The 12,753-nt window shown below is 50.6% G+C and overlaps 1 protein-coding gene across 3 annotated transcripts in view; it reads left to right on the top strand.

Annotated features, from left to right (window-relative positions):
* Window positions 1-12,368, top strand: part of AKAP1 (A-kinase anchoring protein 1) — a 31,904-nt gene extending 19,536 nt beyond the window's left edge. For all 3 annotated transcript variants that reach the window (XM_070060917.1, XM_051825480.2, XM_002719276.5), the window contains exons 3-11: window positions 1,438-1,571; window positions 3,005-3,131; window positions 3,910-4,037; window positions 6,624-6,801; window positions 8,153-8,303; window positions 8,726-8,793; window positions 10,450-10,523; window positions 10,685-10,747; window positions 11,244-12,368. In XM_070060917.1, coding sequence (XP_069917018.1) covers window positions 1,438-1,571; window positions 3,005-3,131; window positions 3,910-4,037; window positions 6,624-6,801; window positions 8,153-8,303; window positions 8,726-8,793; window positions 10,450-10,523; window positions 10,685-10,747; window positions 11,244-11,318 — 998 coding nt within the window. In that variant the 3' untranslated portion in view covers window positions 11,319-12,368. The remainder of the gene's footprint in view (window positions 1-1,437; window positions 1,572-3,004; window positions 3,132-3,909; window positions 4,038-6,623; window positions 6,802-8,152; window positions 8,304-8,725; window positions 8,794-10,449; window positions 10,524-10,684; window positions 10,748-11,243) is intronic.
* Window positions 12,369-12,753: the final 385 nt, after the last annotated feature.

Here is a 12,753-nt window from a genome sequence, read left to right on the forward strand (position 1 = left end):
TCAGCGTTATCAACAAGCCCTTAGCCTTGCATCCTGACTCTAGGGTGACTGTGGAAGCAACTCAGATGGCTTGAAGGCTTCTGAGTTTAGGCTTTGCCGAAGGGAGGCTGTAACTGAGGCTAAATGATGGGCAAGGGAGGCTTAGGAGTGGTCAATCAGAGCCTGGTATGGTATCCACTGAGCTGAGCCCCAGGCTTATGCCCCACATGCATTCTCACAATAGCCCTGCTCTGTGCAGAAGGACCAGAGAGGGATGCAAGATTTGCGTGGCCAAGTTGGAAACTGACCTTTGAATGCAGCCTACTGAAGTGCTGGTGTGGTTCAGAGCCTCTCCTGGGTACCTGCAGAGTGGCTGGTCTTGGCTAGGCCTGTCCTGTTGGACAGAGTCTGGAGTTGTATAGGAGAGAGTCCCCTTAGTCTGTTCTGCATCTGGCAGGCTTGCCGTGCTGTCTTCTTGTTCAAGGGGTAGCTTTCCCTGCATGGGCTGTCCTGATCTCCTAGTGTTGAGAGATCACTTGGATCTGACTCTTTAGCTGGGAGCAGAATCTGCTTAAGCCTTAGTCCTCTATGTCCAGATTGTGCATGGATTGTTTGGCAAAGGATTAGGCCTAGGGTTTGGGAAAACCATGTGGAAGAGAAACTAATTAACAGATACTCAGGAGTGATTTGTTTCTGGTGATTGAGCTGTCCATATTTAAGTCAGAGCTGCTTCTCTTGGGGGCGGGGCGTCTCTGGACCCCTGCTGTGGTCCCTTAGGCAATCTCTTGAACAAAAAGGAACAAAGGTTGGTGCTTCCCACTGTCTTTTTGGGAATGAACTTTAGTGCGGCCTTTTGACCAGGGGGTATTGGAGCAAGCCTCAAAGAGTATTCAGATTTGCACAAGTCTGGCCTAAGACAAGGGCAAGAAAGCCCACTCTCCTTCATCTGGCTGGCCACTGAGCAGAGCCTTGGGCAGGGATAAGCATGGGCCCCTGAGGCACTGAGGACTTGCTCTGCTTGGCATTTGGGAGCCCCTATGTCTTGGAAAAACAACCCTGGGTTTGAGGGGCTGGGAAAATTGAAAGTGTTGTAAGAATGGGCCAACTTTTGGGACAGTACTGACCTCTGAACCACTCCCTCCTTGTCCTTTGGACTCCCCTCCATGGGCCTGGAGGCCGCTTCTTCCCAGTTCACCACTTGTGTCTGCTCCGGCAGCTGTGGCTGGGCGTGGCTGCCAACTGAGCAAGTGGGACTGTAAGACACAGGCTAAAATTAGGTGTCTGGACACCCCCAGTCCTCTTTCATTGGGGTGGTTCTGAGCCTTCTAGACTGAGTTGACAGTCACCTGCCAAGTTTTGTTGGGTTGGGACTCTGGGCTTGAGAATTCTGGGAGGTTCTGAGGCATTGGCTGCTCTGAGCTGGGCTGTGCGTGTGCGTGTGCTGCTTCCTTCGCGCAGGTTCTGACGGGAACAGCATGGATTCAGCTGATAGCTGCTGCAGCCTCCAGAGGACTGACAGTTCGCACAACGCCCAGGCAGGCTGCAACCCTAACAAAGTTGACCTCATCGTCTGGGAGATCGAGGTGCCAAAGGTAAGGGTGCGGCATCCCTGTAGGCTGAGTTGGGACAGACTCAGTTCCCTGGCCTAGGGCCACCAGACTTTGGAGGAGGTGGCGGCAGGGCCTGTCAGAAGGAGTCCCTGAGGGAGCCAGAGGTGAAGGGAGAGGGAACACTGCACTTTGCCCAGGATCCGGGAGCAGCCTGCTGGAGCCCCTTACTCTTGTACCCCTGAGATTTGCAGCCTGCTCTCTCCCCTGGGACCCTGTGAGTTCTGGGGCTCAGATGTGTTTGGAAACACATACTAGCAAAGATCCAGGCTGAGGACATGGGACCCCAACCCCTTCACTGTGCTCTGGCCAATCTCTAGTGCAAAGTGTGTTATAATGCAGCGAAGCATAAATCCATATTTTAAAGGGCTTGAAAAGAGTAGAAATATATGAAGAAAATAAGAACTGGTTCTAATCCCACCCCCTGAGAGTGACTATGAAGACTTTTATTTCTTTCTTATCTTGCACCCTGTGGTTTTTAAACAAAACTGAGATTATGTTGCTTTAATTAATACTTTTAAATATTTAACAATTTAATTTTCCAGTTATTCTTTGAAAATGTAATTTTAACTGCATTATTCATTGTGTGAATGTCAGTTTGCTTCACTAGTCCCCAATTCCAGAGCTCTTAAATGGTTGCTAGCTTCTTGCCGTTCTAAAGGCACAACTTACTACTTTGGTTTGATGTTTATCTCTGGGGCTCAGGAGTAATGGGCAGCCTGCATTCTCCTGGGGCACTTGTCTCCTGGGTCAGGATGGCTGTTTGGACCTTGGGCTGCTGTCTCTCTTGGTGGTTTCCTCCTCTGCTGACCCTGTTAGCAACCCTGTCCTCTTCTCTCCCAGTGCTTACCAAGGGCTCAAGGAAACTCCTTTGGGTGAGGAGGGAATGGTGTCCTTAGGAGCTTTGCTGAGGTGGGAGCTTTCTTACATCATGGCTGAGTTTGGCTGCTGCTGGCTGTCTTGCCCTGTAGCTGTGCCCTGTGCGTGCCTCCGGCTGTGAAGGCCCCAGCCTGATACCCATGGGCAGCGGGAGCCCAAGGGTGCCTCTTCAGCTGAGCCCCTGTATCTTTGGACCTGACTAGGCTCGGAGGAGGGCTAGGAGGAATTGCACTCAACCCTTGTGATGTTAAAACTTCTCAGTGTGGATTTTGGAGAAGAGACACTGCCTTGCAACTTTCTGGGTCTGGGCCATGTTTTTAGGGGTGAAGTGAGAACTGCTTTGTTGAAGTGCTGATCAGCTTTTTGACCTTGGGTAGGTTCTGTAGCCTCTCAGGGCTATAAAGTTATGTTTCTAAATTCTGACACGTGAACAGTTAACATGTTTGAGCTTGACCTCCTGTAAAGCAAGAGCAGGTCTCTAGGAGTAAAGGGAATTGGTTAACCCTCTCATCTCTCAACTCTTTCTCTCTTTCTGGAAGCACTTAGTTGGCCGACTAATTGGCAAGCAGGGGCGTTATGTGAGTTTCCTGAAGCAAACATCTGGTGCCAAAATCTACATCTCCACCCTGCCCTACACTCAGAACATCCAGATCTGCCACATAGAAGGTCAGTGGTAGCTGCTGCCGTTTTCTTACCTGCAATGTAAGCAAATGGAAATGTTGCAGTCCCAACTACGCTCCTTTTGGAATCTGAGTCCCTACATAGAAACCCCTGCCCCTCATCCCTGGTCAAAGGACCCCTGGTGTTTTCTCTCAGCCCCTTCCCCAGTTCAGGGGCTTCAGTGACTTAGGTCCTTTCCCAACAGATCTCTAGTTGATGAGGGCCAGGCCTTTTTCTATTTGCCAGCCTCCAGTTGCATTCAAAGCAGGACTGAAACAGCAGAGGTGTGTCTTTTTTTTTTTTTTTTTTTTTTTTAATGAAGTCAAGGACATGTTAGACAGTGAGAGAGAGACACAGAGAAAAGTCTTCCTTCCGTTGGTTCACCCCCCACAATGGCTGCTATGGCCAGCGCGCTGCGCCGATCCAAAGCCAGGTGCCAGGTGCTTATCCTGGTCTCCCATGGGGTACAGGGCCCAAGCACTTGGGCCATCCTCCACTGCACTCCCGGGCCACAGCAGAGAGCTGGACTGGAAGAGGAGCAACCGGGACAGAATCCGGCGCCCCAACCGGAACTAGAACCCAGGGTGCGGGCGCTGCAGGTGGAGGATTAGCCTAGTGAGCCGCGGCACCGGCCAAGAGGTGTATCATTTGAGATGTGAATGAGTTTGGGGGCCTTTCTTCCTTAAAGATGCCCTTGAGTTCAGAAGTCCTGTGTGCCTTTGTTTCTGTTGTGATTTTCCTCTTACCTGCAGAGGTCATGTGTCCCACCTCCACCTCCCTCTAGGTTCTCAGCATCATGTTGACAAAGCATTGAACTTGATTGGAAAGAAGTTCAAGGAACTGAACCTCACCAATATCTACGCTCCCCCATTGCCTTCTCTTGCACTACCTTCTCTACCAGTGACGTCTTGGGTAAGCATCTCCTAGGGGGGCAGAACTTTGCCTGCCCCCTCTCTCTACAGAACTCCATATAAGAAACTTTCCCAGTTGGAGCCCAGAAGGCCCAGGGTAAAATTACTTCCTCTGACCAACCCATGTTCTCTTGGTAGGGGGCCAAGTGCTGACAGGAAGCCAGAGGCCTCTTGATCTCTATGTAGGAGGACCACTCTGCCCTGGCACTGCCACCTGGACACCTTGTGGGTCATGTAGGCATTAGCCTAGAAAGGGTCATGGTTCAGCCAGGAGACTGGTCTGAAGCTCCTTGAAGATGGTATTTTATCATTGCTCACCACCTGAGGCCTGGGTTGCACCTGCTGTGGATTTGGATGGGGCTGTGCTAAGTCCTTTGCTCCTTTCTCCTAGTTGAGTTTAGTAGTAGCCCTGGTTCTTCCCTCTCCCTGGCTAATTAGATTATATTTCATAAATAAGAGGGTACTTCAAATAGTTCATGGGAAAATGGAAGTAAAAGATGAGTTTAGGGATGAGTGTTGTGGTGCAGCTATTAAGCTTCTTTGGAGATCTGCCTCCTGAGTTGTGTTTTTGTTTTTGTTTAAAGATTTTTATTTATTTGAGAGACAGAGTTCAGACAGAGAGGGAAAGACAGAGAAAGGTCTTCCTTCCATTGGTTCACTCCCCAAATGGCCGTAACAGCTGGAGTTGTGCTGATCCAAAGCTAGGAGCCAGGTGCTTCTTCCTGGTCTCCCAAACGGGTGCAGGGGCCCAAGCACTTGGGCCATCCTCCACTGCCCTCCCAGGCCACAGCCGAGAGCTGGATTGGAAGAAGAGCAGCTGGGACTAGAACTGGCACCCATATGGGATGTTGGCACCTCAGGCAGAGGATTAACCCACTGCACCACAGCACCGGCCCCCTAGAGTATCAGAGTTTGAGTTCTGTCTTCACTTTGGGGTCAGCTTTGTGCCAGTGTGCACCCTGAGGGGCAGCAGGTGATGGCTTAAGTATTTGTTTCCCTGCCACCCACAAGGGTGTCACAGATAGTTTGGCTCCAGGCTTTCTACTGGCACAGCCCTGGCTGTTTTGGGAATTTGGAGAGAGAACCAGCTGATGGAAAATCTCTCACTCCTATTGCTCTGCCTTTCAGATAAATGGAAGAAAAAATTTTAAGTTTGGTACAAAAATGTTTAAATCTACACAGGTAAGGGATCTCCAAACATTTGTGAAATTGCTAATTGAAAAAGAACTAAATATGGACTTCAGACTTTTTTCTGCATGAAATAATCATTTTTCTTTGTGTTGCTGAGAACCTTTTGAAGTACCCTCAGAGTTCTCCCTCAGGCCCAGAAGCTGGGTCGCTCTATAGCGTTGACCTGGGAGCGTGGCAGGAACAGGGGCCTGCATCTTGAGGGCCCCTGCGTGCTGGTGCTGCGGGATGTTTGGGGCCTGTCATCTCATCTGGCCCCGGTCCAGCCCCTCTCACTGAGAAGTGCAGCGTTCTATGGGCCAAAGATTGTTTCCTGCAGTTCTCTAAAATGGGCTAGGCCTGCTGCTCCAAGAAGACCTCCCCTGGGTTTGGTATAGGCTGAGACATGGCAGTTCTGTCTTCCTCTAGGAAGACCCTTGTGCTGTAGGGAAGGGATAGGGAACCCTTTTTGCTTTCTGGGAGTATTTGCTCCATGCTTTATTCTCAAGTCACAGTTTTGTTTCCAGGAGGCCTGGCTCAAACCTTCATATTAAGTAACGAAGGGTTTTGTGTAGTCTTCCTTCCCTTCCTGCTCCCTCACTGTGGAGGTCATCTCGAGACATGCACTTCCAGAGCCTTGAGCTGACAGAGGAGCATGGAGGCCAGGACTCTTTGCTGGGAGCTTCTCTTGTTGTAGACAGCTGGCTGGAAGGTAGAACAGACTCTCTGTTGGCCCAAGCACCCCACATGTTGTCTGTAGCTGGGCATGGGGAAAACTGCTGTTGAGGAATAAGGCTTTTAGAGACGATGTGGGGGTTCCTCCAGGGCCTTAATATAGGATGTGCCTGCTGAGTCCCAAAGTGACAGTGAGCTGAGGAATGTCTGGAATGTAGGGAAGACAAGAAGCTGCAGAAAGAGCAACTAGGACTCAGACCCTGAAAGTGGACCTGTCATTAGGAATGCAGACTAGAGACTGTCAGGCCCTGGGCTTCTAGGGTCAGCTGCTGGTCCTGAGGGGCCTGGGCTGGCTGCCTTTTATCCCCCGGCACCTCGTTCTCATCATTGCTTCATTCTGTTTACCTCCCTGAGTCTTAGAGACTCATCAAGGAGGTGGGAGGGAGGGAAACCTCTGGCAGAAAGATTCTATCGAGACCTGTGTGAGGCCCAGTACCACATTCACAGTGGGCTATTGGATGCCCAGAACCTCCCTGCACTGCCTTGGGGTGACACTCCTCCTAAAGGCCACTCTTGGTATTGCAGGACAGTGGGCCTCTGGCTAACTAGCTCATGGTGGCTGCCATCTGGGTGCTGTGTTGTCTTGGGTTGCTCTACCTTTCAAGGATGTGCCAATTCAGAGACTTGTCCTGGGGCCTCGGGGCTTAAAGGTTGTCACAGTGCCTGCTGCCCCTCCCCTTTACAGCTCATGCTGCCTGATGGTGTCACTGTGGAGGTCATCGTGGTCAACCAGGTCAACGCGGGGCACCTGTTTGTGCAGCAGCACACACACCCTACTTTCCATGCACTGCGCAGTCTGGACCAGCAGATGTACCTCTGCTACTCTCAGCCTGGGATCCCTACCCTGCCCACCCCGGTGGAAAGTAAGTGCTGTCCTGGGGCCTGGCAGGGGGGATCTCAGGCTCTGGCCAGGCCATGGGGGAATCCTTGAGGGCTGCATGTCTTGTCCTTGTTCTTGGTGAGGAGGAAGTTATTCTGAGACCCATCGTGGGCAGGGCATCCCTGAATTCTTGCCAATGTTATGGAGTGGTGCTGGGCTGAGTTTCCTCCACCTAGCTAATGGCCAGCAGGCCAAGCTGCTGTTTCCATTGGTTGAGCAGTGTTTTGATGCATGGATTCAAATCTCAGTCTTGCCACTTAGAATCTGTTAAATGGGTGTAACTACTTGTTCTGGGAATTAAGGTTGGCCACTCTGTGTTATACAAAAAACACTTGATGCATATACTGGTTTCTTTAAAAGATCCTCAGCCCAACAAGCCTGTGTGGTAGCTTGGGTCATGTCCATTTAGCATGTGAGGACACTAAGCCTCTGCAATCCAGTGACTTGCCCAGGTGACATTGGAGCAGGAGCTGGGATCCAAAACTAGTCCGACTCCTAAGCCTGTCCTTTGTCACCTGTCCTTTATCATCCTGTCTGCGGGTTTTGAACATCTCTCCACCCACCCTCATCAAGGTTCCTATCCTGGGTCTCCCAGTGGGCTTCAAGGCATCAGGGAACCTTTTGAAATTATAGCATTTTTTTGTGGTTTTTCCCTTTTGGAAGCATAAGGATTTAGTTTTTATCAGAAAACTTAAAATTGGTTCAACTTAGCAGTAAAGACTGAACCAGAGTCCAAGAGGCATCTGTATTAAGGGCTCCCTTGATGGGGTAGGACCCAGTGTAGCCAGCTCCATGTCCCAGATCCTCATCCCTGATGTCCCAGAGCAGTTGCAAGGGGTGCACTGGGGACTCTTACCCATGGTTGCCCCAGGGTAGGGGTGTGTGGCCCTGTGACACACAGCCTTATGCTCTGAGCACCGTCCTGAGGCAAAGACTTCTTAGAAGACCTGGCTGTCACTGGCCTGAGAGTCCCTTGAGTCTCTCCATTGAGATCTATACTCAGGAATGTAAGTCAGGGTCTGGCATCTGAGTTCTGTATTTCCTTGGTTTGTTCTGGCTAATCTGTGTCCCATTTCAGAGCAGTGGGTCTAGACGGAAATGCTTTTCCAGCTACACACACAGCTGGGCACACAGCTAGGCTGAGTTCCTATGTCTGGTTCTTCCTTGGATCATCTTGGCTGTGGGGAGACTTTGTTGGAGGTACATTGCCATTCCTGCCCCTCCCCATGGAGTGCAGGCCTCTGAATAAGAGCTCAGGGAGGTGGTCAGCAGTGGTTGGGGCGGACCAGCTTTGGGCCAAGTGGGTTCATACCCTCCTTCCTCCTGCCCTGCAGTAACAGTCATCTGTGCGGCCCCGGGCCTAGATGGGGCCTGGTGGCGAGCCCAGGTGGTCGCCTCCTACGAGGAGACCAATGAAGTCGAGATTCGCTACGTGGACTATGGTGGCTATAAGAGAGTGAAAGTGGACGTGCTCCGGCAAATCAGGTGAGTGCAGACTCCCCAGTCAGGCACGTGCCCTGCTTGTTGGAGGATCTGTGGCTTGGGACACACTCATCCTGCTGCCCTACTACTTTAGCAGAACTCTTAAAAAACAAACTCCATTTCTTGCCTCAGCCAAGGTGGGCTAGATGGTCTGTCCCATGACAGAATCCCCCCAGGTATACATTAAAAGTGAGGTGGGATCTAATTTGGGAGTTTAATACAGGAAGTCCTGGGAGGCCAGGGTTGCTTAGGGCTGGCTGCCTGCACTAAGGTATCCAGTATGCTGTGGACTGCCATGTCATGTGCAACCTCCACTGGGTGACATTGCAGGTGTCACTGTGCTAGCAAAAGGTAAATGAACACTGGCTTGGAGTGGAGTCAGCCATCAGGTCTGTGTTAATCTCATTGCTTTCTTGCCTGTCCAGGTCTGACTTTGTGACCCTGCCATTCCAGGGAGCAGAAGTCCTTCTGGACAGCGTGATGCCCCTGTCAGGTAAAAGCTGGGGCTTCTGGCCTGGGGTGGGCCTTGGGAATAGGGCTTTTTAAGAGCCCTCCTCCTTTCCCAGACAGCTTGTGCAAACACAAGTTGTTGTCACTGTCAGAGTTTCTGATGAAATAGGCCTGGCCGGAGGCCTGAAAGCTTGAGTGAGGACGATGCTGCTGATTCATTCCTGGGGTCCACCGCTCTTGGCAAAGACCCTTCCCAGGACACTGTCCAGGCCCAAAGTTGTAGGTTTGCCGTTGAGGGCAGACACTGAGGCCAGCAGCGCTGCTCAGCTGGTGACACTGCTTGGTGGCACTGTGGTGACGGTGTTTTCTAGGGTCTTAGAACATTGCCTAAGGGAAGAGGCCTAGCAAAGGGATCTTGGGCAAATAACTTGGCCCTGATTTTCCCCTCCAGAAAATAGGGATGGCCCCCATTTTTCAGGGTGGCTTTAAGAATTACATAAGACTAAGACAGGTGAGTGGTAGGTGGTCCCATGGCTATTTGTGGCTGAGCACTTCATATTTGTAGGTGATGGTCGGCTCAGTCCGTCCTTGCTCCCCAGCTGTGCCCTGTCTGGTCTTGTTCTTACTTCTCTAAAGCAGTAAGACATGCTGATAGACATGCTATAGCCCACTTGGAGTGGCTGCAGGCAGAGCACGGGGGCAGCACTTCCTTTCCTCTCTTGCTTTGCCCAGCTGCCCTCTGCATTTCTATCCACTTGGATAGTCCGCCTAACACAGCTGAAATGCTGCTTCTTTCTTTCTTTCTTTAATATTTATTTTATTTATTTGAAAGAGTTAGGGAGAGGTAGAGACAGAGAGGTCTTCCATCCGCTAATTCACTCCCCAGATGGCCATAATGGCTGGAGCTGCACCAGTCCAAAGCTAGGAGCCAGGAGCTTCCTCTGGATCTCCCACGTGGGTGCAGGAGGAGCCCAAGGACTTGGGCCCTCCTCTACTGCTTTCCCAGGCCATAGCAGAGAGCTGGACTGGAAGAGGAGCAGCCAGGACTAGAACTGGCGCCCATATGGGATGCCGGTGCTTCAGGCCAGGGCTTTAACCTGCTGTGCCACAGCGCCAGCCTGTTCCTTCCTTCTTAAGACCTTCATAAATACCACCTGTCTCCCATACTTACTTACTGCCTCTTGCCTTGGGTGTGTTCTCATACATAGTTCTTATAATCCAGCCGGGCAAAGTGCTGCTTCAGTGCCTGCCTTTTGTAGAGTGACTGCCCTGTCCATATCCAGCGGGCTGCCTGGCTTTGAATTCCGCCCATGCCACCCTCAGAGCTGGTTGGCCTGTGGCAGTCACCCTTTGCCTCAGTGCAGTGTCTTCTCTTAGGTCTCACTGATTTGGTGGAAGGACACGTACAGGATACTCAGCACAGTTGGCACTCGGATGAGTGCTGCTAGTGCTGATGTTTCCAAGGAAGGTGGTTTCTGTCTTTGGAGGGTGGCTGGTGGCAGGGACCCCATGTTTTTCCAGATGAGGTCATATGGAGGCCTAGACTGTGTACCTGATGTGATGGCTCTTGCAAGTGCAGTTCTTGATTCTCATGCCACATCTGGAACATTCTACATGGGATATACCTGCAATGACTGTGTAAGTGACAAGTGTCTTGAAGGTGGGAGTCTAAATGCTGCTTTTCCTTCTCCTTCCAAAGATGATGACCATTTTTCACCTGAAGCAGATGCAGCTATGAGTGAGATGACAGGAAATACAGCACTGCTGGCTCAGGTATGTGGTGGGAGGTGGGACAGGGGCTCTCTGAGGAGTCTCTCACCTCACTTAATAGTGTCTGGGCTTCTTGCGAGCTAACCTTTAAGTTCCTTTCTTTCTGTGTCTTGGGCATGGGCTGAGCAGCAGGATAAGGATATAGGTGTGTTCTCCCCTTGTAGGTGACAAGTTATAGTCCAACTGGCCTTCCACTGATCCAGCTCTGGAGCGTGGCTGGAGATGAGGTAAGTTCTGCCCTTGGTTTCCATTCGAGTCTCTGGCCAGCAGCAGTGGACTGATTTGGAGCTGGTCCTGGCGGTGCTTCCTCCTGAACTCATAAGAGAATATAACTGGAGAGCAGCACTCCCCAAGGGAGACTTTGGGTGCCATGATGGGGGATAGTAGGGTGGAGTAGACGGAGGCCAGGGCTATCACCAAGGTCCTCCAATGCCCACGACAGCCCCTGTCCATGGTGCTGAGGTGAGAAACCCTGCTCCAGACCTTTGGGGACCTTCTGTCCGTTGGGTTTCCTTCTCCTTCGTCTGTGCTATTAAAGCCCAGATTCCTTCAGCATATTAAAAGCCTGTCCTTTTGCCAAAGTGGCCAATACAACATTTCAGTGAATGCCACTATTCCCCCATCCTCCACATGCCATTCCTGTCATCTGGGATGTGGAAGGGAGGGCCCATGGACCCAGGGTGCCGTGATGAGCAAAGTTCTCAAGGGAACTTTCTTTTCTAGGTGGTGTTGATAAACCGGTCGCTGGTGGAGCGAGGCCTTGCTCAGTGGGTGGACAGCTACTACGCAAACCTTTGACCCTGGGCCCCTACAGCCCTCTCTTGAGTCTTTTTTGCACTGTTAAATTGGGCTTGGCCCTCAAGGCAAAGGTTTAACATCAGAATAATAATTCTTGTCCTCCAGAAAGTCCTTTTCTCCCTCCCCTCCTGTAGTCCTGTTGGGAAGATGTTTAGTCTGAGAAGAAAGGGTGGAAGTGTGGGTGCTGTGCGAAGCCATGGAGTGATGTGTAACAAGCCAGTTGCCTTAGCCTGGCTGTAAGCTGTTTGGGGGAAAAACAAACAAAAAAGGGAGAAAAGTCGTCTTATCCAAGTTGTCGGCCCACCCTGACCCCGCCCCTATTCCATTACCCCTTTCCTCCTTCCCCTCTTCTTCCCCACCACAAGCCAGACAGGCCACAGCAAGCTGGCCAAGGCTTTGTGTGTTGCTTGCTTGATAGGATTTCTTCTACTTCTCAATCTTTCTTCAGGGAGCAAGACGTGAACTGACGGTTGGGTATCAATTACTTGTACAGCTCACATAAATTAATTGATGGCATCACCAGTTTTTATACACTTTTTCTAGGGCACTAGGTACCCAGACTTTTTAAAATGCAGTCATCAGTGTGAAGTGCTGGTCATGGCTCCAGCCTTGATCACTGAGGGGTGGGCAACCAATATCTTGCCAAGCCTGATTGTCATTTATAACCATTTTCTATTTGTGCAAACTCTGTAAATATGTTTAAAAAAGTGTAATATTTTGTACGCGATACACTGGAGAACAAAGGGAACACAAGACTTTCCCATATGGTGTCATCTGGAAGTGCAAGTTAATTCTGTGGGGTGCAGCTGCCCATCCTGGCTCCTCCAGCCAGGGCTGCCCTGGCTTCCTGCACACTGGAGGGGGTGACTGTAGTGGGGACAGACAGTCCTCTGGGGATTTCTTGCTGTATAAACTTGTTAAAAAAAAAAAAAAAGATTCATTGATAACATTGCAGTGTGGTGTGTTCAATTCTTTTTTAGACTGGCAGTGTTGTGAAAATAAATGACTTGAATAACTTAAACTTACATAAATCTTGAATTGTATAAACCATAGCTTGAGTCTTTTTTTTTTTGTAGTGAAAAAGGCTGAGAGAGCTGGGGAGTAACAAGGGTGGTTATGAGTGTGGTGGGTTGGGGGTTCAACCATGGGCCTCCCACAATCTATACAAAGAAGAGCTGAGTTCTTTGCAGACTGTTTGGCTTCTGCCTAGCTTTTCCCTCTTGCCGGTGGGCAGCCCAGTTCCTCTGGCTTCCCCCTGAATGTCTAAATAGCTGAACTTAAGTTTAAAGCCCTGGTTTCAGGGCGGGCATTGTGGCCTTGTGATGTCAGTATCCCATTATCAGAGTGCCTGGTTTGAGTCCCAGCTGCTCCATACTCTGATTCAGCTTCCTGCTAATGTGCCTGGGAGGCAGAAGATGATGCACACGTACTTGGG

Source organism: Oryctolagus cuniculus, chromosome 17, assembly GCF_964237555.1.
Source record: "Oryctolagus cuniculus chromosome 17, mOryCun1.1, whole genome shotgun sequence".
Classification (NCBI taxonomy): Eukaryota; Metazoa; Chordata; class Mammalia; order Lagomorpha; family Leporidae; genus Oryctolagus; species Oryctolagus cuniculus.